Source organism: Rhopalosiphum maidis, chromosome 1 (assembly GCF_003676215.2).
Source record: "Rhopalosiphum maidis isolate BTI-1 chromosome 1, ASM367621v3, whole genome shotgun sequence".
Taxonomy (NCBI): domain Eukaryota; kingdom Metazoa; phylum Arthropoda; class Insecta; order Hemiptera; family Aphididae; genus Rhopalosiphum; species Rhopalosiphum maidis.
The window spans coordinates 23,018,152-23,045,531 of NC_040877.1; the positions used below are offsets into that span (position 1 = coordinate 23,018,152).

Genomic DNA, 27,380 nt, shown 5'->3' on the forward strand with positions numbered 1-27,380 from the left:
TTCCGATTTGAAAATATAAATGTGTCTCTACCCAAACGATACATAATACTGTTGTATATTTTGTGTAAAATGTATTATTTTTTGATTATATATACGATTAATATTTTAAAATACTACTATTTATTTATTTTTAGCATAAAGAATACCTAACAATAAATTTAAATGTATAATGATATTACGTTTTCTTACTAATATATTTTGTTATAATATTAAAAAAATGATTTATTTTAGAGTTAATTCACCTAAATAATTTATTAACCATTGTTGTTTACTTGTTAATTTTATTTTTGTTATCTAATAAAATAATTGTATATCCGTCAATGCTTAATAAAAAAAAATATATATATATATTATATACTATTTATGGATTAATAATGTATGCATAATTAGTCTTTACTCTTTAGTATTGATTCAATGAGTTTTAACAATATTTTTTAGAACACAAAAGCTATAGTTTTTAGTAATTATTAAGCTACACTGTAGTCTATATGTCTTGAACATTCTTGGTTTAATATATTTTAAAATTTAAATATAGTGATCAAGTAAAAATTGTTCACGTAAGTTGTAAGTGTATATTTATTGTTACATAAAGTAATAGCTATACGATAAGATCAAAAAATATTCCAAATCCTTTCGTAATTTTAATCATTAGTATAATTTTTTATTTTTGTACGACAAATGATATCCATTATTTACCGAGTGCATTCCAAATGCGCTATTTGCGTTTACTACTTATCTGCCTCGTCTATGCATATGTACCTACCCACTCCTCAACGGTTCACTCGTTAATAAAAATAACCGGAAGCATCATACATTTATACTACTATCTAATCATACATCATTTCACGAGGGATTTATTATTATTCACATTGTTCATGTTAAGATCATCAATCGCCGTGACCTTAAAAAGTGAAATTTTCGCCCCCCGGAGACTGATAGTTCTCCACGAGGGGACCGGTTACCATTACGATCTGCTCATCGTCGTCGTGATATTGTTTTTGAGACTGGCTTAGTCGCCATCCAGAACGTCTACCAACAACATCACCATGATACCGCAGGTTAGTAGAATACAATTATTTATAAATCATATTTTTATATTGTTTTTTTTTTTTTAATTTACTAACAATGTTTAATCAAATAGTAGTGATTTTACGTGCGATAGAATCTCAAGTATAAATTTTTTTTTTTTTATATTCAAACTAATAAAAAGTATTTAGGTACTTAAATTATTGTTAATTCTACATTATTTCACTAAAAATAAATTATAATACATTGTCTAAATGCACTTAATTGTAATTACTTCTTAGGCTTTTTTTCAAAACTTTTTCCTTAAATTTATTTATAGCTAAATATTTTGTAAGTACAATAGTAAGAGTTGAATACGAATAACAATTTTTTCTTTTTTTAAATTAGTATACGTATAGTAGCATTTAAAAATTAAATGTATCTCCAAAGCAGCGAGATTGAATAAATCAACGAAATAATAGTTATTAATTATCGATGTTATGAATTTAATTATAACAAATTAAATTTCACTTTTCATCGTAAAATGTATATTATTGGTTATAGAATACAAAGTTTATATTATTGTTTACACAATTCTTATTCTTAAACAATTTTTATTTTTGATCAAGTAGGGTAAAGCGGAAATATGAAATAATTACTTGGGTATAAATCGTGTGTATATTATACTTACTTTATTTTCACTTTTACTAATTTTATAACATATATTATATTACCAATTGTTTTAAAAAATAGTGTGTGAATTAATATGTATAGCTGTAAATAATTATTTTTGTTATTAAAGAAAAATACATAATTCTTAAAATTATATAACTTTTTAAAGCTAATAATATTATATTTATATGTACAATGTACACATGAAACATGAATATATAATATGTAAATAGCGTAATTTTAACATGGTATAAGTAATGGAAATTATTGTTGCTATTTTCTCGATCATTTCATGATTAACTACTAGAGTAATGTAATCTTACGACTTTTATAATATTAATTTTTATTTGGAGTACAAATTTACCTTTTATCGTATTTAGTTATTGATTAGATTTTTATTTAATATGATAAATATTACTCTGTTGTCACTATTTTATATAAAATGGCCATGTATACATTTACATATACTAGATAGATATAGCCATATCCATTATATATATTTATATATTTGTAATTTTTTATGCTTTTTGCAAAAGTCCTTTACATGGTTAAAACTTGAAAGTGATTATTAATTGTTATAACATAAAATAAAAATAAAATAATGCCTTATAATTAGCTACATTTATTTATAGTTATGATTTTTAATTTTTTAATATTTTTTTAATAATAATTTATAACATATATTTTTAGCTTCATAATCTGAAGCAAAATATTATTCAAAAAACGCTTTTGTGTATTAATTGAACGAATAGCTTTTTTTAAAAGGATTTTACGTTTAAATAAGCGAAGGTAATGGGCCAAATATTTCACTGTTCTTATCTAATTCTAAATTAAGGTATTATCATAATTTAAAAACACTATTTAATCTATAGTCAATATTTCAACATCATTACTTATTTTATAAAAGTATCTTGCTCTGTTAAGTTTTCAAATCTAAAAATATAGAAAATTTAAATCACGAATTTCAAAATCGTACAAATTATTATATACTTCATTAATCGTATAGTACGTAGTAGGAACCTATATAATACAGATTCTTTTTACTATATCTTGGTGTGTGGAAATATACTTCTGAAGAGAACAAAATGTAACCAATATAATGAGGGGTTTACGTTAAAAATCACACTGCAGATGGGTATGATTATTCAACACATGTAGCTACTATATATGAGACATTGTATAACCCGATACGATAAATATAATAATTACATATATTTGCTATTCATATAAAAATCATTAAACGTGCTAATAGATTATGTCAATACATAGATAGATAAATCCGTTACGTGAAAACGTGTAATATTTTTTGCGAGCCAACGTGCAATGTTATGTCTAAATACGATATTATCTAGACAAATCGAGTATAGATCGTCGAAACAATATAATTTTTATTGGTCTTTGCACTTTGCGCAATATATTATTATTCAATTTATACGTGCTTGCAATAGTTCGATAACACTTCGACATTTTGTATAATGAGTTTAAAGCATTTAATTAATAATTATTGTGAACACTGACGTGGATAGGGAGGTAATTTTGAACAGATAAAATCTTTAACTTTTGCTTACATGTTAATTTGAAGATACAGCAAACCCACGTAAAAAATACGCGCAATCAAATGAGGTAAATAAAAACCAGTACATCACGTATTTTGATACGACAAATATATTATTGCGTTACTGTCGAATATTTTTAATACGATGCTGGTTCTCGTTGTTGTCTTATTATACTTAATTTCCTAACACAATAAATTGGAATAAAAACCAAACACATCTTCGAAGCCGATTACACGATCGTTTTCAAATTATATAACAGTTTATTTACCTATAATGTACACACTTGACCGCAGTAAGAAGTGTTAGAACGAAAATACGTACATTAATTGTGTCGTCCAAATATCCAATATTTATTCATGACATCTTTAAGTAAACGAGTTCCTTGCATTTAGGCGCCTAATATTTTCAAGAGAATTATTTATTTTTATGAAAACCAACAGTACCGGTGTATGCGAGATAATGAATGAAAGTACAAGTCTGAAAAATTTATATTTATGATATAAATTATGTACGTGACAAGTCAAAAATTAATAATTTCGGTGAAATTCGAAGTACTTAATATTTTATGCAATTACCATTGGAAATTATTATCCCAATGACTAGTTAAAATAATATGTACACGATATAGGTACATAAAAAATATTTAAATGAGTTAAAAATCTATGTTAAATGCCAATGATCAGTGATCAATAATTATTACCGTGTAATATAATAAAGAAGCATCCACTTTTTTATATAGAAAATCAAAATGAACCACATAATAATATTACTTAATAGATTATAAAATATAAGTCATTCGTGATCATCAGACCATTTTCTTTTACAAAATACATCTAATTAGTCATAAGTTATCACCTACTTATTTTTGAGAGGATTACATCGTAATAATATAACAACGAAAATTAATTTTTATTCTAGTTAACTCATGACACTAAAACGTAACGCATTCATTCCAAACAATATTAAACTATTATTAAGAATACAACTATATATCTTTAAAAGATATTAATTAAAGTTAATAATATCAACCTTTATTATACGTTTAAAATGTATAACTATATAATTTTATACAAACCAAGTCAATGCAACTTTTATTCAGTATGCCAAGAATAATAAATTCAAAATTGTACATTTTTTTTATCAGTATTCACAATTTTCACTTTTTGATCAACTAATAAACTATAAAAATAAGTACAAAATTCACGGATTGACAATTTATTGTATTATTTATAATTTTCTAAAAATGATCTTTTTCAAGTTGGCCTTATCTTTTATCACTTACTATACAACAACCAATAGGTACGTAGTTATGACATTTTAATATCATTTGAATGTGCCCAACTACTTTGCTTATTAAATAAGTAAGTAAGTAACACTACAGTAAATGTTATTTATGTAAGAATATTAGAAACTCGAATTGAACATTTTAAAATTATAAATAACATAAAACGTCGTCAATAAGTTTTCAAATATTAACAATTTTTACAATTAATAACTATAGATAGTTAGTAATAAGAACCTGTTTATTATCGTTAGCCACCAGCATAACTTATTATAAACATATATATTGGGATGCGCAATTTTAATGCGGTGTGGTTTCCAAAATATTTTCGACCATGTACTCGTATAACATCCATATTTAATTGCAATAAACTTTTTTTTCGTAAGATCTTATCGCTTCTAACTCCAATCATCTGCGGTAGCAACGAAACACAGTTTGATTGGTATACGTCTTGATGGAAAATACCCCGATAAACTCCTAACAAATGCACAGCACAGAGTATTCCATAAAGAACGTCTGTGTTTCAAAACGAATATTTAATAAAGGATTATACTTTAAAAAAATTAAAGCACAAACCAATCAAAGCATACACCGATGGTTATGAGGCCACAACGATAATCAGTCTCGTCCCAAACCCTGACTAACATGTCAGGTGTAACTAAGCTAACGGCCCTTTCTCAGTTTGTCAAGAGTTGTTGACAGAGGTGAAAACTAGAGACTCGCCTAATTCATTAGACACTTGATGGATTGCACTGCGATCAAAACCCGCCGCGGAGTTAAGTTTTTTTTTAAACTCGGACATTTTGTATGGAACATTCTATATTATAACAATGTATACGCAGTGTAGTTAATACATACCTCCCTAATAATATAATTTTATTACAATCATTCAAAGTCTATATGCAAAAACTTCATGCACATCAAGTACTTACTATAATAGTATTATAGCCGTTGTAATACGAATTGCTGAATAGGGGTTGCGAACTTCGATTAATCATATCTCAACTCTATGGTACCTTATAAGTATATACCGGAGTTACGTGACACTAATGTTTTTCTTCGTTTTTTTTTTTTTTCTGAGTAAGCGCTTAAATTGTATAGTTTGCCTACAATATAATTGTGTAACATCATATAATATACGAGAAAGAGCTATAGGAAAGTTCTTGAGTCGTAGCCAATAACCGACGATGAAAACAATGCATTCACAACTGTAAATTATTAAATAATTTCGATAAAGTATAAAAAATAAAATCACAATCAACCGTAGTTTCGGCACGGTTTCGAGGTTCAAAAGGTTCGTGTTAGCGATTCTGAACAGTGCACTCGTATGCGCACAACACATCCATGATCCGTCAGATAATATACTGCACGCGATTACATATTTTACCTACCTATAAAGGTAGTTATTATAAGTATAATATTTATTTTATTTTTTATTTCTATAGTATTCTACAAGAGACGAGCCACGTATGTTTTCTGATATTGACTATAACTAATTATACATTTTATTGATGTATTAATGCGGCAAACTTGTAAGTGTATGCACGTGACACTATAAAAACGTCATATTATTGGTACTTACCTACACATTAAGTTATATTATAGCACTATCAATTTACCCGCAAGTATTATGAAATCATAAGATCTTTCGGATCGTATTTTGAAAACAAAACCGTCCATTTAATATAAATACAACGTCCGCGCGTAGTATAATAGATTATATGTTTAAAGGTATTTTTTTAATATGATTATAATATATATAGAAGGCGCCCTATTAAAAGTATTTTAAAGATGCTCAAACACAAGTCTCGAAGAGTTTTAACGTTATAGACATTTTTTTTCTTTAGGGTGCCCCTAAATCACTCCACTCATCAAAACTTTAAATACTAATAAGTAATAATTAATAAAGTACTTTAAAATATATACTGTTATTTAAAAAAAACTTAATAAATGATAACAATAAAAATTACTTAGTAAAGAATTTAATATTTTCCTCATGTATTTGTTATAACTTCAAAACATCTTAAATAATGATTTCCAAAAATATTAAAAGCTTTTAACCTTAAAAAAAATTATTTTGTATTTATAACAAATCGCATCGAACAGACGTGTTAAGATTTTTTGGTTTTTGTTGATTTTCGTTCGTCTTATTAGTTTATCGCCTTACCAGTCTAACAAAACCACACGTTGATTATTGCGCAACTCGATTTTACACAATTCAATTATACAATATATATATAATATAATAATAACAACATAATATAAATACTATGACCCAATATAAATGGTCAGCGCATCGTAACACAATAATAAAATACATATAGTTGTTTCTCTGTGGAGTTGTGGAGATAACCGGAGCGTATAAATAATTTACACGCATAAAATATTAATTAGTTAATTAATTATTCGTGAAAAAAAAATAATAAAAAAATCGAAAGCGAGCTCACTGTTTAAACATCCATATAATAATATTACGGTATAGCATTATGATAGTTATTGTAGACGATAGTCGGCTACATGTAGGTATATAATAATAATTGGTATAGCTACCTTGTACTTACCTATGCCTGCAGCCTAATTATATGGGTATGTATTTTGTTTCCCGGCGCGGCGACTATATAGGTACTCGCGAGAAAAACAAACAATCGAAAAGAGCACATCAGCCGCACCGTGTACACAATAGTCATAAACACAATATTTATTATATATTTTAGTGTTAGGGCACGATGAAAAAATGTCTTGCGTAACGACTAATGGACGTAAAAAATGCATACTTGGCACGTAGGCACATATCTTGGGGTTTCTCTAACGACCGACGGGATTTCGTTTTTTATGCAACAGTGAAAAAATTGTATAAACAGCTTAAATTTTACCACAACAATAATATACTGTTGAGTTTTAAACGAATAAATTATAAGAATAGAGCCACAGGCACGTCAAACGTAGAGTATGTCAACTGGGCTAAAATTATTGAATAGAACGATATAAAATAAAATTTGTATTTATTGTATTTCTCTCTTAGTTTTCACTTGATTTTCCGATAATTCTGGTGGCTGCAGATAACCCAGATGTTCAAAGAGATAATTCACTTTATAAGACCGTGATGTGCACGTGGTCTAAACTACTAAAATAATAATTATTATATTTCGGTAAACAGCATTTTTGTTCAATAAAGTTCCGGATGCCGGCCGATGACTCTTCGGTCGGCGGTAAATGTTGGCGGCCACCGGTTCAACAGCCTCGAACGACGGTAAGAAACTCGGTATCCTCGGGAAGATCGTAGCCCGTAGGTGTACGTACATAACACACGTACTACGACCATTGCGACGCGTTACGCTCGGCGGCAGTATATTAATATATTACGCGCGACGGCAATCGGACGATTCGGATGGATATCTATATAATATGTGCATTATTGTATTATATTGTACAGTGACTTTCAACGTTTAGAATAATAATTAGTCATAAAACGGTCATAGGTAATAGTACTGTTATCGTGGCCCGAGGTATGAGACGCGCTCGCGATTGATATTCGGTGACGGCGCGGCGGCAGTGCCTGTGGTCGTATACACTCGTAATAGTAATGTGTATACAATATAATAATAATAAATTGATAATTGTCGTTTATAATAATATACCTAATAATACTATAATACGATACGTTATATTATTATTATTATGCACTATGCGACGATCGTGACCTTTCACCCGGCGCAAAGGTGCGGCGGCGAAGAGAAGAATATTATTCGTTTACACACACTCGTATAATATTATACGCATTATTATACCTACCTACGTGTCGTCTGTCGTAATAAGACGTGCGCATTATAAACGTGTACACACGCGCGCGCACACACACACACACACACACACGGCGCATTTTAATACGTCATATTATGTACCGCCAGATCGATATCGGATGAAAGTAGTCGTCCGAGACTAAATCATCGTCGCCCTACTACTACGATATGTACGATATATAGATATTCATATGTTATTGCCTATACCGCGATGCTGCGGCGGCAGTGTAATCGGGTGGGCGCGCGCGCGTGTGTGTGTGTGTGTGTGTGTACGACGAGTGAACTTTCTCCGCGATTATGCATTACATCCCATATACGCACTGTGTGCAAAACACACAAACGTCGTCTGGTGATAATACGAAGTCGTGTTCAAGTGTGATTTATGTATGTGCGGACATTATATATAGGCACCTATAGTATAATCGATGGGAGTGCTCGGAGTGCATATTACAAGTTATAATAAACCCAAAAGCTGTATGCGCCTGTAGGCTTGCAATATAGTCTTGCTGATTTTTACTTCGACTTTGATAGTGGTGAATCTTAACTTCTAATAATAATAACTGTTCACATAGATATAGGTTTAAGATATTCTTTTAATGTTTAAAAAAATATTGCTGATTTTAAAATGTACAATAATAGTCGTTATAATCCGTATTATATTAATTAATAATTATTCTTAAATTAAATTTATATTAAAAACAACTCTTTGTTAACTCAATTGTCCGCTTATCAATATACAACAATATTAAACACTGTTGCACAAATAGATATATCTTATTGTATTGTGGTGCAAAGATGAACCACAAAACGGTCGCATATTATTTTATCGTGGACCGATTGGAAATGACTTATACATCAGCAATGTCGTGGTGTAATGTATTAGTGTATATAACTATATCAATTATTGAACGTATACATTCAAATATAATGTAATTATTCAATTATTGGTTTCCATATGTGTGCATACTTTTATACATGTACTTATATTATATACACAAAAATTACGATAGTTTTCTCCAGAGCTGCTCTTATGATATAAACAAAAATAATTTTACCCCCTGTCCCCCTAAACACTATACATGACCAAATCACACCATTCAATAGGGTACCTTAAGCTCGTACCCATCGCGCGTCCACTTCAAATTTAAATTCATTAACCTAAAATACGCGCGTGTGTTAATTTTTTTGGTTGTTAGCGTACGCACACTTATTTTAATATCACGCTCGTGACGCGTCTTTAAGACGATGTTGTTCGCGCCGACATTGTCCGCTAACGACCGCGTTGTAAGTCGCGAAATGGGCGGTTACGACGTCTCGTCGATTTGAAAAATGCGCCGCGGTAGCGTGTGAACGCGGACGGCCCGTCGTAAAATAAATCGCGTACCATAATATCGTCGCTTATCCGGCAGCCTCGGATACGCGTGTATAAGAGGAAGGTATACGCGTACTGCAGATCTCGGTAATTACGCGTGTCCCGCAGATTAGAAACAATATATTATAATACGTTTCGGGAGGAGCAGAATATCTACTCGTGTTTCACATAAAATACAGTACCTATAAGATAATATCTGTACGTCACTTTTACGCTTGTACGCGGCCATTACATAGATGCTGCCGATATTCATAATCAAAATCAGTTTTTCTACGGTATTATTATCGCTTTCACCCGAAAATCCCGCCTTTATTGCCAACTATTATTATTATTATGTATTTTACATATTACTCGTATTATACTATTTCACATATATAGGTACACTCATGTGGCCACAACGTATATATTTCCTAACTTACGGCTGATGATGGACCTCAGTAAATCCGAATAATAGATTCCAAAACCGCGCGCCCTTATTTCGATAAGATTTTAAAATGCTTACATTCTTTTTTATACAATACGAATAATCCAAAATCCAATCTATGTTTATTGTATACTACAATTATATTATATTACTCGTAATATGCGTACATCACAAATATTTTTTGTATAATCAAATATTTTTATTTTCATCTTTTGTCAGCGTTATAGTCTATTAGTTACCTATACATTTTTACGTCTATCTTTTGTGATATTTTACATATTATACTAAAAATATATAGATCCTATGAAGAATATATAAGAATATGAAAATTCTTGGGATTAATTTCAATTGAATTTCCATAGGTAGGTATTTTTTTATAATGTCTCGTACATAGAATGAGCGCAAAAAATAATATATATATATATATACAGTGCCGAATCTCTGCCCAGGCAAACTAAGCAGCTGCCTAGGGGGCACTTAACTTCTTGTGGCTCAGGCCAGGTTAAAAAAAAACGTCATTCGAAATGGATTAACATGGAGAAATATTTCGTGCATAGAATATTATTTATTTATTTATTATTGTTTTTAAGGCTTATAAGAATATTATCATGAGGTAGGTATAGTAACTTGAAAATTAATATGTTACACTATATTGTTATGGATGTATAAAATGATAATGTATATCGGTTAGGTTACATTTTTAAAAGCAAATTAAAAGCAGTTTTCATTAATATATTTTTAAGAGACATGTTCTTTATAGTAACTGCCTTGAGGCCCTGAGACTCTAAGTTCAGCACTGTACCTAACCTATCACATACACCAAAATAATTAATGTTAAAGAAACTCCATTATAAAATAGTATACCTATATAAGACCTAAATTATACAATAAATATAACTTTCATCAATATTAATATTTAATAAAATAAACATGCCTGATATATAAATAATATAAATATTAAATAGTAATCATAATTTTAAAAAGTACCCAATATAAACAAATAAAATCATACTTATTACAATATGCCAATGTTTATATATTTTAATAATTTATTAGTTTATTGCCAAGTATAATAAATCGTCAATAACCAATTGTTATAAATTATACTAAATTTAAAAACTTGAACTTTTTAATGATATAGTTCTATATTCAATATCTGAAATAATACATAGATAACCGTCTTGGATATCAAATGTTTTTAGATAATACTATTTATTTCCTTTATACCTCGTTTTGTGCTTTTAAACTGGCACTATGTCAACCATTGCTCATGATAATATTGTATATTGTATGAAATATATGGCCTTAACGTACATATAAGTTCATAAGCCATAGATTAAACATATTAGACCTTATTTGAACACGTTCTTCAGGCGTCTCAATAGTTCATTACACAATTCTTATAATGATGCATTACAATATTATTATACTATAGCTTGTAGTATTGTGCACAATCATCGATTTCGTATCCATGTATTGTGTACTACCACGAACTCTTCGACTCGGACACTATTATAAAAAAATAGCTTCTACTCGTGTTTCTCGTTCACGTACTTACATAAAATACGTACATTATACAGCGGTAAGTACATGTATTTAAACGTTGACCGCAAAACGAATACATAGATAAATATCGAATTAAAAAGTAAAAAAAATATCGTTACGATTTCGCCACGAGTCTCGGACGCGTCCGATGTTATTATTTACTATTATTATTATTATTATGATAAATCAGAGTTACGACGTGTTGCATCAAAAACAAAAAAACAAATTTGACGGAGAACATCGAGCCCAACCCGAACACGCTTTCACTCCAACGCTTTCTGCCTCCGCCGCCTCGGAGAGGTCATGTCTGTACGCAGACGGGTCAACAGTTCATGACTTGATATTTCGCACACGACCGTCGAGTAAACAAAACGAGCGAGCGTACATTATAATAGGCAACCGCACATGTGGGTGATTTCTCCGCGCACCGCCTCGTGAGACGTAAAAATAAATAAATAATACGAACGGCGACGACTGTCAAGTGGGGAAAAGAACTCTGGGCGCTCTTCTATGATGATAATAATATTTTATTATGTTATACAATAATAATACCACTTTGCTTGGAGTATTACAATGGTATTTGCAGCTATGATAATGTATACGTATTATATATGTGAGTGTGTACGGTTCCGTCACAAACCGCTCTTTATCGGAGCACTTAACGTCGCGGAAACGAAAATACCAGCGTCCACCACACATCGATATAATGTTATACTATACTGTCTATAACTAATAAATAATATAGTATGTATAGGTTAAATTGTTGAATACTGTTCCGTCCAATGAAATATAAATATACTTATTATTATAGGTACATAGTTATAACTTATAAGCACGTGTGTTCAGGACCGTTTATTATATTATATATAGGCTGCAATGTTAAGGTGTGTGTTGGCGTATCGAGCTTAGTGCCAGACTTGGTTTTGTAAGTCACGAAGTGTGAGTCATACAGAGGGCGAATAATTCTATAGTAAAATACTAAAAGGGAAAACTTTTTTAACTACTAAAAAGTGAAATTTGATTCATACGTATAATGATAATATATTTGCGAAAAACATTGGTAATAATATTAATATAAAATATATAGTATGATATCATACAATTCTTGTTAAAACGTTTTAAAATTGTATGTATACTCATACACAACTTATAGACTACCAAAGTTCTAACCTAACATATACCGACTATAAGGTAAAAATGATGTGTCTAGAACTCTAGAAGCTATTATTCAACTAAATCCAGTAAAAGTTAATAGACACATCTAGATACTCAATAATATATTCAACCGTGCAAGTTTAAAGTTAATACAGATAAAAATATATGTTAATATATTATTATACGACACAATTAAAAAATGTTGAATATTTTGTATTTAAAAATCAACTATTGGTTAAGTAATTAATAGTTATTCGACAACTTTCATTTTTTTTTTAGTAACTAACCACTTTGTTAAAAATGCATCGTACTATTTTTTTTATAGCAAACTAAATTGTTGCAGTAACTTAAGAAATTATATGTTTTTATGTATCTAAACAATTGTTGAATAATTTTAAATTTTAACTACAATTATAAATTTGTATACCTATTTGAATATAGTTATTATCTAATGAAGGTGCCTATATTATTTTTTAAATTAATTAGAAAAGTTAAGCTATTATAATAGAAAATAAACTAGTCATAGATAAGTTAAAGTTAAAAACAATTCATTTTTTATTTTGCTTTAACTTTTTAAATAGACAATGTTATCTTTTAATAATTATAGTTATGTTATATGTATCTAATTAATACACGTGCGACGTGTTGCAAAAATATTTTCATAACCTTGCCATACATCTGTCATAATTCATATAAAAGGTAGATATTAGGACGTCAAGCGTGAACAGATATGTACACGCATTATATTTATATCAATCGCTACAATCATTCGATATTGTTTAAAATCGTTCTCGTAGCATCCCTACAAATACTTAATAAAACGTGTTATAAAATTATAGTTGTAACTTTTTAAGTGCGTACAGTTATTATATTTGTACGACTGTAGATAATCCTGCAAAGTTGTTTGTTTATTTTTCCATTAATCATTGACAAAATTATACATACTAACACACTGCACATACCTACCGGTAATTGTCAATCGTGAGTTCAATGAAAGTAAATAATGCGAAAATAATATATTGAATGATGTGTAAAATACACGTAATTATCAATATAATATTCAACTTGAGGTTTACCTCTTGTGTTGATATAACTTGCATGATGTTTATACGTTCTGCAGTAACGAGTAATGACAATGTGTTTAAAGTACCTAGAGAAACATACAGCTAAATTGTAATTTTCTACAAATTTATCTACACCACAAAACCAAATTACGATAGGTACACAATAAAAAACCATAAAATATATACATTATATACTTGTATAAGTTATTATTAATAATTTATGTTCACTTTCTTTGAAAAAATTAACGTACTTGTTTGATATTACAATTTATTATAATGAACATTTGAGAATAAAAATATTAAATACAAATTTTTGTATACCTATAAGTTATTATATAGTCTATATAATATACCTACAAAATTATGAACAATAATTTTTTTTATTTTCATCGTTCCACATTTAGATTAAAATTATTACTGTGCAACATTTTCGATTCCAATTGTTTTACTGGCCTCTTACCTAATAAACTGAGTTCGTTGATCAACAATAATACGCTTTCTCACGCTTGTAGATTGATTCTGAAAAATCAGAATTCATAAAACTTAAAATCGTGCAACAAAATCTCTTTAATCATCTAATATTTCTCAACATCTATATTATACTTTTCTCTTTAACCTCATATAATAATTACTTCGTCGCTATTTCTGTATCCATTTCAAAACCTATCGTATCTACTATTTTATAATTTTTCGACTCGTGTTATAATGTGTATTATGCATATAATATTAAAATATTTGTTATCAAATTGATTTATTTTGTAAATGCTTAACTAATGACTTTACTTTGTCTCGTTTAAAGGTATCATCATTATGTGTGCTTCTTTTAATCGCCGGATCTTGTTGGGCGGATCAACAACAACAACAACTAGGAATTCCTAGTTCTCTCGACGCCGAGTCCATCAATGACCTGGCCAAAAAGCCAGTGAAACTGGATCCAAAGTTACGTAAAGCTTTGCTTAAAGTACTCAATCGCTTAGAAGAAGAAGACAGAGTAACTGAAGTAAAACTGGCGGAAGTCGAATCACAACAATTCCAAAAACAGCAACAACAGTTTCAACAACAGCAACAACAATTTCAACAACAATTCGAACAACAGCAGCAACAACTAAGACAAAGGCAGCAACAGCAACGGAAACAAATACGAATTCTAGATCAACAGCAAATACAAATACTAGGGCAACAGCAAATACAGTTACAAGATCAACAGAAAAAACAGTTACAGGATCAAGAGCAGAAACTGGAGCTATTACAGGACCAAGAGCTAAGACTGGAGAATTCGCAAGACTTACAACAGCGACAGAACCACCTACAACCGCAACTGCATTTTAACGTGCAAGAGCCGACAGAACAGACAAAACAAGAACGTCAAAACTTTACACCGTCTCAGACACCGACAGTGGCGTTGCCCACTTCGACGATAGCGTTTACCACTCCAACCGAAGTATTTCAGCCTACTCCGACGGCAGCGTTTCCCACTTCAGCCTCGCCCAAGACGGCGGCAGTGACGTTAGCTACGTCCACGTCGTCAGGCTTATTACCCACGCTGTCGCCGACGCCCAATTCACTCGCGGCCACTAAGTCCGTATCGATCGTTAATGACGACGTGGAAAAGACACCAAACAATGTTCTACGTACGACATCGCCGGGCACGTCCGTCGCACCATCTACAGACACCGGCACAGTAGTTGACTTTTTTGAGGCGCCTTTGCTGACAGCGTTTACTGTGCAACAGGACTCTGCGGGCGTCCCGCGGCGTGTCATACCCATTTTCACGGAACCAGGACAGCTAGAGAGGCAGAAGATACTGGCTTTGGAAACCCGGGCAGAATCAGGCAATGGTGGAGACCGGAATACTGTCGAACCGGACAGGAACGAACTGGACTTTCTGAAAAGCGTTGAGTTATCTAAACAACAGGTACCGTCGCGGGAAGAACTGCAGCAGCAAGAGTCGTTCGCCTTGCAACAACAGTTGAGGTTCCAACAACAACTACAGCAAAGGGCGGTGCTCGAGGAACAACAGCGCCGGCAACAAATCGCCCAACAACGGCAGCAACAACAACAGCAATTGCAACAACAACAACAGCAGCAACAACAACAACAACAACAACTACAACAACAACAACAACAGCAGCAGCAGCAACAACAACAACGACGACAGCAGCAGCAACAGCAACAGCAACGTCAGCAGCAGCAGCAACAGCAACTGCAGCAGCAACAACAGCAACTGCAGCAGCAACAACAACAGCAATTGCTACAGCAACAAAGGACAGTGGTATTTCAGCCACAGCAACAGCAGCAACTGCAGTTGCAACCTGTCCAAGTGCAGCCGCAACAGCAACTGCAGTTGCAACCTGTCCAAGTGCAGCCGCAACAGCAACCCATCCGATTTGTGCAACAACAGCGATCGCAGTTCGGTGACGGTCCGTTGACGCTTCTTCCGCAGTTTATCCAACAACAGCAGCAGCAGGCACGAGTGCTTAGGCAACCACAATCGCAGTCTTTCGGTTACGGGTTGTCAGTACCCAGACTTCCGGGAGATCTGGACGTAGTATACAAGGTGCTAGCTTTGAACCACGAGGGCAGAAACAACAATGTGGTCGGACCTCAGCCGTTGTTGTTCTGATCAGCGATTAGTGTCGTAATGTTATCGTTATTTTATCATCCCCTAAGTATTATTGTTTTTGTTTTTAAAAATATTTTTAGTCGAGTCGCGTTTGTCCCACACCGCTTGCAGAACCGGACCCAGAATGAGAATATTTAACAATGACGTAACGTTCTATAATAGCACAAACTCATTATTTAATATTATTATTTTCTAAAGCATTTCGAACCTATTATGATACAAAATTATAATATTATTATCGTACAAACGTGATTTTTGTTTATAGCTGTCCAGAACATTTTACTTTTTTACGGGCATTATTTCCTTTTCTTTACGCACATCAAATGTTTTTTTTTTTTTTAATAATTTGATAAAGACTTATTGCCTATATTTTATTATTTTCTTTGTCGACCATCATAACCGGGCGAACTATAAAATATATTATATTATTATATATGTTGATAGTAATAGTAAGATAATTATTATAATATTTTTAATGTGTATTCGTGTTTTTATATATCGTATATTTTATACTTTTTAAATGTTTAATTAATTAATATTCTTTTCGAAAGTAGATTCATATTGTATACTAATGTATATTTATAACCTATAATATAAGTTATAATTTGCGAGTAAACATACACACGATGTATGTATATTTATGTGTTTAGCATCTATACTTTCATGTTGTTGTAATATTTCCGTTAAATTTTAAAATAATTGTTTAACTGAATAGTTTTTGGCTTATCATTCTTCTCTGACTTACAAATATGCGAATATCTTGTACATTTTTATGTATTATGCTATTAATTGTGTTATTTTTATCATCTTTTAATAGTATACGAAAAAATAGATGACTTGGTAAACAAACTATTATAACTTAAACATATAACATTATATTATTTAGAATTAAGTAATTTAAAATGTAATCAAAAATAAATTTATTAATTCATAAGTATCAAACTATAAATAATAAATGTTATGACTTATATATTTATGTATTTTTATTTTTTTTTACTGTCTTATATTTTGTGCCATTTAATAAAAAAAATAAATAATTCATAGAAATAATGTAGGTACTTACGTTTTAGTATATTTAAGTAAAATGCTCTGCACAATATGATATAGCTTAAAGATTTTAAAATAAATGTACCACATGCATTGATTGGCAATGATGAAGGGCTTAAGACTAAAGAGCAGTCTAAGCCCTACTTCCAAATCACACATTATATTTATTATATAATTAAATATGGTTATTTAAAAATATTTATAATTTTTCATAAAATATAATCATTTATAATCAAACTAAATTTATATAGAATTTAATATGTGTGAAAATATTATATTCAAGCCAGTTAATAATTATACATTTTTATATACAAGTTTATAAATGTTTAAGTTTTTAAAAAAATAGACCCGAGACTAATAAGCTTATCGAACTCTATTCATAACTAAATATTACTAAACATTAGTTTTGGTACATATTATGGAGGTAATTACAGACAAGTTATAATTACCTATATATTATTTCTGTCAACAGTCAACACTCGACAACACTATTCATATAATAATATTATGTTCTTCAAATTTTTAATGGCAAAATGAAAAAAACTCCCGTTGTATTGCCAGGGATGCCAATCGCAGTTTTAAACTTTTAACAGATACCTACTCAGGTACCCTACACGGGCCACACTATGTTTTCTTTTAATTAACAGTAAAAGTTGTAATTACTTTCTATGAATTATTGTAGCAAATATTTATCATCAATCTTATTATTCTATCCCATATTGTTTACTGGTCAGATGTCACCGTTAGTGTATTCCTATTTCGTCATAACTAGATGACTAAATATTCCAGAAACGAGTGTTGGGTACATACTACATAAAACTATGCTCATGACTTGTTCTGCAAATAAATAATAGGTTTGAATTCGTTCAGTATTTTTGGAGTTTATTCGATACCTGGAAAATTCCGGACTCAAATTTAAAAATAAAATTAATTAATTTGTTGAAAATAAATAATTAATTTTAACAAAAAAAAATAATTTTTTGCAACTTGAGCCACATGAGGATGAGCACATTATTATTTATTGCCATAATGCCATACGTTTTGAAAAATTTATTACAGAGAAACCTTTTTGAGGTGAAAGGACTTAGTTCACTTGCATTCTTATTAATCTTATTCCTTTGACACTTCAATCCCAGGACTTAGGAATCGAGTTGTTTGGATTAAAATCGATAATCAGAAAATTCAATTACAATACGAAAACAATAGCGACAGCGCTATCTATTGACAAAAAGTGAACGGACGATTTTCAAACTAAGTTCTACTGCGTTCACCATTGCAGCACCTACTAAATTTTAACAAAATAACTATACTTGTTAATCGGTATCAGTGGCGTACACAAATATTTTCAATGGGGGGGGGGGGTACATTAAAAAAAATATATACATATACATATACTTAATACATCAATAAATTAAAATAATATTATGTTGTTTAACTAAGATTTATTAATTATTTACATCATAAAACAATATCTATTTTCCAGGGTACAACATGGTCAATCCATATTTTAATCTGTCCTATGTAAATAATTATTTTTCAGTATAAAATGTAATGAATACGGATTAATAACGCTTGACAAGTGAGAGAATGGCATGTAAACTTTCTTGATTTTCAATTTTTAGAAATTTATTAATTGTATGCAATAAGTATGAATAACGTATTTTATTTTCATTTTCATTTGGTGAGATAGATTTCTGAAACCGGAGAGCGGATTTTGTTAGATTCACATTGGCTAGAAGAAGTGCAATGAAGATTTTCAGAACTTTATCTTTTATAGTATTCATTGCAGAGCTTCATTTAAAATTAAAACACATTTTATTAGGTTTTTTAGCTTTATAGCTCTGTTTAGTGAGTTAACGATTGAAGATTAAGTTCTGAAAATCTTCACAGCACTTCTCCTAGCCAATGTGAATCTAAAAAGACTCCAAATAACAAAATCCGTTCTCCAGTTTCGGTAATTTACCGTGCTAAATGAAAATCTATCAAGAAATAACTATTTTTTTTACTGTGAAAAATTAAATCTCACATTTTGTATCTACTTGATAATCCCTTTTTAATGAGCTATCAACCAACACATTTTAGCAATAATAGTTTTGGAGAAAAGTTATCCCCCCCCCTATAGTGTACGCCACTGATCGGTATTGGCGACATTCCCGTTTATTTGATTTGGTGACATGGAAGTATAATTCATTTAACTCTAGTTAAACATAGTCAATTATCATTGTGCTATTTTGAACATTATATTTGTTATAAAAATTAAAAATTGAAAAAAGTAACACTTATATAATTATTACGAAAAACCATAACTTGTGCACACTCAAGTGGATAAAATGTACCTACCTAACTATAAATATCGTCGTGTACACGCAGCATTATACGGTAGAGAGCAGCACATATTACAGTAAGTTAAGTCAAGGTGGATATCAAGCCACATTGAGCTAGGTATAATTTTGTATTTTCTATTTTCTGTAGAAATAGAAAAAAAGAATAAAGATTCGGCAAAAACTAATAATTTAAGTCTTACGTAAACTTAACTTATAAACTCTAACAGTAAATTTATTATTTGAAAATTACGCCCTTGAATTATTAATGGACAAATTGAAAATATTTCTAATTGTTACATCATTTATGCCATAGTATTTTGTAGTGTTGCAGATTATAGTTGATTGTAATTTGTATTCATTGCCGTTAAATGTGTGTAAGTTACACGGCTATAGGTTAAGTTTTTAATATAGAACGAACTCGATTTTAACTTTTAAAAATCGTTTACATATGTAGATGAATGATAAATTTCTATTTATTTAATTAAGTATATTTTAAGTACCTAATAATAATAAATAGTTTATATACAATTGGAAATAGACTGAATAAGCTTTAAGCACGCACCAATAATGCAAATTTTCCAATAATTATGCAATTTAAAAAAAAAAAAAAGAAAAAAATAATTTAATAGATTAATAAAAATATCTGCATATGTACGCCCATAACATTATTTTTTTCTATTTTAATTATTTATAAACCTGCACGACCTAGGTATTAAAATATTCAAAAATATATGAAAAACTGCAATTTAACTTATTCAGAGGCGTCATTTCACATTTTTTCATGGGATGCAAAACCAATATTGAAAATCTAAAGTAATACCAATCACTCGCATGGTCGAGTCATTCCATGAATTTTTTTCAACACATTTTTTGTGTAAATGTATATCATTTCATAGAAATTATAGTATAAAACAAAATAAAAAACAATAATTTTGTTCATGGGATGTATTTGCACACCTTTGCATCCCACAAATGACGCCACTGAACTTATTACTTGAGGTTAATCATGATAAATAATAATTATCATTATCATTATTTAATATGAATACTAATATAGTAATATTTAAAAAATATATTGTTATTATCTTACAATTTATTTTTAATGTTCTAAATATGCAGCCATGCAGGTGAAATACCCATAGGTATGTAATTTTATAATTTAAATTCGTGGGGATAATATTCTGAAACCTGGATCACCTAAACCACATTTTCTTAAATGATTAATAAAATATTTGTGTACACTGTTATTTAGATTTATTAACCAAAAGAAACATATACTTGTAAAGTATAGATACACAGGTACAATTGTATTGTATAAGTACATGCAATAACTTAGTGTATAAATAGGTATACATGCATTTTTTTTTAAATTATTTATAAAACAAAGTTAAGTCAATTTTTATCTAAATTACCTTTTAGTCAAATTAAAGAAAAAATGAATTCAAATTGATTTTACTTACATGCAAAACAATACAAATAAATACTTACTATAACTAGGTGTTATTTAATATAAGGGTTGTTAACATATACATTTAACCTTTACACAAATATAAAAGAAAAGTATTTAGTTTTCTTTACTTATAATTTTGTTTTACAAAAAGTTGAATCTAAATTGATCAGAAGGTAAACAATTTGATTTATTAGGTTGGGTAAAATTATTAGATGTACTGGATGTTGTTTCATTAATAGATAAATTCTTCTTAATATTCCTTTTCTTAGATGATTCACTTAGTGAAGGATTGAATATAAAATTTGCTATAAAGTTAATACAAACGTTAAAGCTTATATAAATATATATATATATATGTAAATACCTAATTATTGTAATTTTATAAAAAATAATGGACCTCATTTTAAATTAATTGGTTAGGTTAAGTTAATAAAATACAATTCTACATTATAAAATAAAAATATGACAATATAATAAGACTATAAAAAAAAAAAGTATTAGTAATTATGTTACTTCAACATTTATAGTAATTTGTTTACTTCTTATTTAAAACATTTAATATCAGTAAACTATTATATTATTTTAACAGTGTGATGTTATTCTATACCAAAAAAAAAAAAAAAAAAAAATGATATTAAATTAAACTGAAAAATATGATTTAAAATTTTAATGAAATAATAAAACATAATACATAAAATTAGTTTACTATTTTTGTACAACTAACCTGGTTGTTCTGGTATTATTAATCTTTGGAAATTTGATTCAGGATTTACATCTAAGTTATCTTAGAGAAAAAATGTATATATTTTTAATTATAGTGTTTAATATTATAATAAATAATAAATATAGTAATAAACTTACCCTTAAAAGAGTTTGAAAAATGGAATTGTGAATTATTTTGATATTGACTAATATCATAAGAATTTCCAAATAATTCAGATAAATCTGACCCCTAAAAAAATTGATATTAGTCATTAAAAAGAAAAAATGTATTAGTTTACATACACATAAACTGCTATTTCCACTATTTTGAGACATCGGTTCTGTACAAAAGTTCCAAAATTCATCTATTAAAATAAAAAAATTAAGAAATATATTGTCATATAATACATAAGAATAAAATAATAGAAAAAAAGTCATATTGTTTATACAAACCAGATAATTCTTTGTTTTGATTATCAGATACGTTTTCATGTAATTGAGATAGATCATTAAATATATTAATATTATCAGAATTAAATTTTTTTAAATCTGAGTGTTCTAAAGATTTTATAGCATTTTTTTGTAATTGGTCTTCATCAATCAGACAACTATCTTTATCATTATCATTTTTATTGTTCATTGAAAAACTAAATGGTTTAAATTTTCCTTGATAACAATTATTATCCATATTTATGTTCTTAAAGAAAAAAAATATAATTCATCAATAATTTAAAAATTATAATATACAATTAAGTTTAGTTTGATAATATATATTAATTGGAATTTAAAATATGATTAGGTACCTATCTAAATTACATTAAAAAATGTTTTATTATAATTTATAAAAAATTAAATACTTATTTAAGTTATAATATTCTAAAAACTAAAGAAAAATTAAAATAGATAGAATTAATTTAAAATATACATTTTTAATAAAAGGTTGAATATTTAATTATTCAAAACATTGACTGTTTATAAATATTTGAATCAAACTATTGAAAAACCTAACTCCTTAGCCATTAAAATGGAATTGAAATTTTAGATTCTTTATATTATGCAGAATTGCAGATCTAAAAATGTCAAGACAATCTTAACTTATTTACCATTAAAAATCATTTTTAATAGGCATGCCAATTATAGGAATCAATGAAACCCTATTAGTACAGGATATGTTTTTTTCTAAAAATTTGAGTTTTGGACATATTGGTTTTTTAAATTTATTTGTAAGCATACATTTCAGAAAATTTTTTATTCATTCAATACTTTTATATAAATGATGTAATAATACCATTATATGCATATTAAGTAACAGTATTTGTATTTATAATTTTGAATATAAACATATTTAGTTATACATTTAAAATTAACAAACAACTAGCTAAAAGAAGTTATTCTTGTTCATTCTTTTTTGCTAAGCTTTATACTGATATATATCTACTAATTTATCTGCATTTTAAATTAATATTAAATGTCTTTGTTACTTAAATTTAAAATATCTACCTTGTTTGTCTTCATTTTACTTGGTTGAATAATTTTTGGATTTATAATACTTGTATCTTGTACTGAATTGAATGGTTTTTTAAATTTAATACCAGAAAGTACATCAGTAGTTTTAGATATATTAGTATAGGAATTTAGATCACCGTCATGATCCATATGTTTATCTTTATTCTCAAAATGTATTTCTTTTGATTCTTTTTTTGTAAATTGAATAGTACTATCTTCCACAATATTTTCTAATTGTGAAAAGTTGTTATTTATATTTTCATTGATTTCTTCTGTAAGTACATCTAAGTTTTTGCAAATATTGACATCCTCATCATTTGTTTCCAGGGATATTTTATCATCAGAAGATAATAAAAAAGTTACATTTTTTTTCGGTTTATTTAATTTTGAATTCTGAATATTTACATCATTTTTGTCATAAGTAAAATTGTCATGATTATAATTACTGGAATATGTTAAATTAGGTGTTAGGTGATCTTGACTCAGTGAATTAAGTTTCATATCGAAAATGTTGGAGTCAAATGTGCTAGGAGTATGTGACCAAAATAATAATTTATTAACTCTCTGAAAATTGAATGTAATATTATTAGTATAACAACATTTTAGTTTTAATAAATATTTGTTTTACCTTATTTTGGGATTCAAGAAGTACATTTTTCATACAACATTTCTCATTATACTCTGCATTCAATTTCCTAAAATATAGTATTATACCATCAAGTAAAAATTAATTTATTATAGGTACCACCTATACTTACATATGTCAGCTGTTCATCTAAAATTATCATTATTTTACCCACAAATTAAATTTAAAAAAAGAAACTATTTACCTTAAAAGAGTCTTGCAGTTTTCTTCTCTCTTATTTAAAGATAACATTTCAATATAAACATTGGCATATTCTACAATGATATGGTTCCGTTTTTCATCTATAAAAATATAATTTTAATAAGTATAACAATTCATTTTAAAATAATATATACAACTAGTACTTTTTATTTAGCTATATTTTAATTGAAATAAATAAACTAAATCTATTTCTAGAAGAACTAATCACTTTGTATTAAATTGTTTTAACTATATAAATGCAATGCAATTACCATTTTCACATGTAGCTATGTTAATCTTTTCAACTAAATTTTTTAGATTTATCAATAACTCTTCATATTCTAGTTGTGTGTTTTTCAGTTCAGAATCAGCAATTTTTAATAATTTAACTTCGGGTATATTATTTAGTCGTTCCTAAACAGTTCATCGAATTTGAATTTTTTACTTATATAAATATGTATCGTATCTACTATGCATGTATATTTAAATCATATTTTATAAATTTATTTCAAAATATTTCTTTGCATAACATATTAGATAAACTTTGTAGAACTTTCATAAATTAAGAATATATTTTTATATTGGTTATTTATTTATATAGAGCATTAATATTATGGTTATGATTAAGAATAATAAATTATTTTTTAAGATGAATAAATTGGTCAAATTAAAATAGACTATCTGATTGCTATTTACCAAATATTGTTAGATTTTAAATTTACCTTTCTAACAAATTATCTTTTTTTTATAAAATATTATTAAAAATCCAATTACTAACCTCTTCTTTTTGCCACAACTCCATTTTTATAAACAGCTGTAATTCATATTCACATTTTGATTTATTCAAAGCAAATTCTTTCTTTTTATATTGGATTTCTAGATGAGCTAATGTTTCATTAAGAGAGAAAGTAATGTTGTCAATACTGAAAATTAATAAAATATAAAATTATTAAATTTTATTCTGAATTAGATTTAACATTTTTCTAAGTAGAATTGTTTTAAATTTTAAAACAAGTAGTATTTTTAATGACATTTTAATAATGTTACCTCACTATATTTTCTCTAACTTCATCTAATCTTGATTTAGTACCATGCAATTGTTTTTCAATCCATTCATTTTCTAAAGTAACTTGTTCAGCAGAATGTTTGATTTCTTCAATATTTTTTACTTTTACTAAAACATGTATTTTAGATTACAACTGTGTTAAATTGATTGTATATTACTATGGAACTAATCTTTGAGTAAAACATAAAGATATATAGATAGGTATACAGTAGAATTTGTTGTTGAATGGACTAATAACAATTTTAGATTATCAAGGGTTTGAATTGCTAAGATGTTAAAAAAAGTAGAAGACAAAAATTGAGTTGGTAATTTGTAAAAAAAAGCAAGTATGTATGTGTATAATAATGTATGATAATTTTTGTAAATACATATAGATTTTTTTAAGGACAAATGGAAATATTTTATTATGCTTGGTTGAATTTTTGAATCCATAGGTAGTAAAAATTCCACAAAAAATACTTTATTTCCATCACATATTTGTATGTTTATTTTAAAAAACTAAATAGCAAACTAATCAAAAATAGGTTTATAATAAGAATATTCACTTTTAATGCTCAATCAAATAACTTAAATTAAATAACTTATAATGGTTAGAATGGAGTTTTAGGAACTTTGAATTAGGTACCTATTGCATGTTGGCTGCTGGTTCTCTCTAAATTTTACTTGCAATTTTGAGTATAACTAATTTATTTATTTTTCTGCACATTACCACAATATCGATCATTTACTTTAGTTTAAAATTATTAAGTGCACTTTAGGTATATAAAATATTGCATATTGATATGAATATGAAATAGGTATCAATAAGTGTATAGGAGACAGTATTGACTGGGTAGGCAATTAATATATATATATACCTATCTTAATCTATATACTTATTTAAAACTATTTAAGTAAGAAGTGGCATTTTAATTAGAATTATCTACAGAGAGATCAAATTAAGTTCTAACTAAATTAGTAAGTAGATACTAGTTTAATACAGTTATATACTTACCTAATAATAATTAATAATAATGAACAATACTCATTTGAGTTTAAAATCATCAATTCCTTATTAAGTTATTACTTATAACTGTAAAAACTTACAAATAATATGTAGGTATTGTGTTAATAAGTTTATTTTATTAATTACAATAAAATACCATTAATTTTAATCCAAGACTGAATTTACTTTTTAAAAGAACAATTTAAATTTAAAATATATTAAACCAAAACTCACAACGACACATTTCTTCAATTCTCCAAAGTTCAATACTACTTTCATAAAAAGTCAAATTAAATTTACTTAAGTCATTGTGAATACTTGTATCATTTTCACCATTACCTGACATTTTTATCTGAATCTGAAAATAATACTAATTACTAGGTAGCAGGTGTAATATGTATAATATATATATATATATATATATATACCTATATAGTGTGTATGGTGCAATATTAAATTATTAAATCATTGAACGACAAATGTTAAAATAAATAAATTAGTACTATTACTTAACTACCTACGATCTAACTGTTAATGTGGCCAATGTAAGTATACCGTAATATTTTCCTGTATTTTTGTAAATACTAACAGCTAATTACTTATTACTTACTGTCATGCACAGGCGTATTCTTAATTCTTAATTCTTACTGTCAGAGTATTAAATGCGCAAAATAGTCGAAATGCTGATGTACTGTACGTACAATATACTAGGTTCTTAGTGGCTAGTTCTTATTGTTACAGGAATTTTTGTGAAAAATTGAAAACATTAATAAAAATTATGGTTCTTTCACACCAGCTATCATATATTCATATATTACATGAAACATAAACCAGTTACCGAATACCTGTGCAAAGTGCATTGGTAAGGAAATGTTGGTAACTTGCAGTAATAGCATATTATACTTAGGTATTTAATTACTAATATTTTAATACTTTTTATTTAAAATAGTTGGCTGCATTTGTCTGCACTCTTTAG

At 28.2% G+C, this 27,380-nt stretch overlaps 2 protein-coding genes across 6 annotated transcripts; one reads left to right on the top strand and one right to left on the bottom strand.

The window, feature by feature from the left end:
- Positions 1-986: 986 nt before the first annotated feature.
- LOC113560823 (putative uncharacterized protein DDB_G0271606) lies at positions 987-17,013 on the top strand. Its single transcript, XM_026966915.1, has 2 exons — positions 987-1,058; positions 14,675-17,013. Exons 1-2 carry the CDS (start codon positions 1,047-1,049, stop codon positions 16,496-16,498), a joined length of 1,836 nt encoding a protein of 611 aa, XP_026822716.1. The 5' UTR covers positions 987-1,046; the 3' UTR covers positions 16,499-17,013.
- Positions 17,014-21,393: 4,380 nt separating this feature from the next.
- On the bottom strand, positions 21,394-27,162 carry LOC113548884 (protein PFC0760c-like). Of its 5 annotated transcripts, none has more exons than XM_026949974.1 (13): positions 27,015-27,162; positions 26,639-26,762; positions 25,406-25,527; positions 25,132-25,167; positions 24,626-24,767; positions 24,358-24,454; positions 24,156-24,222; positions 23,522-24,091; positions 22,475-22,718; positions 22,325-22,386; positions 22,181-22,271; positions 22,044-22,103; positions 21,394-21,624 (listed from the first exon to the last, which is right to left on the bottom strand). In XM_026949974.1, exons 1-13 carry the CDS (start codon positions 27,018-27,020, stop codon positions 21,461-21,463), a joined length of 1,785 nt encoding a protein of 594 aa, XP_026805775.1. In that variant the 5' UTR covers positions 27,021-27,162; the 3' UTR covers positions 21,394-21,460. The 5 variants fall into 5 exon arrangements, 4 of the variants coding, with proteins under 4 accessions (XP_026805775.1, XP_026805774.1, XP_026805776.1 ...); XM_026949973.1 differs by having other exon boundaries at positions 25,132-25,276; positions 25,401-25,527; XR_003404904.1 differs by having other exon boundaries at positions 21,542-21,624; positions 22,181-22,264; positions 25,132-25,276; positions 25,401-25,527.
- Between the last annotated feature and the right edge of the window lie 218 nt (positions 27,163-27,380).

What these genes read in the sequence shown, in the direction of transcription:
- LOC113548884 (XM_026949973.1), bottom strand. An exon ending in GTAAAATGAAGACAAACAAG is followed by an intron (nt 22,719 to 23,521) that starts GTAGATATTTTA and finishes TTTTTCTTTAAG; the next exon opens with AACATAAATATGGATAATAA. An exon ending in TTTTTCAAACTCTTTTAAGG is followed by an intron (nt 22,104 to 22,180) that starts GTAAGTTTATTA and finishes TTTTTCTCTAAG; the next exon opens with ATAACTTAGATGTAAATCCT.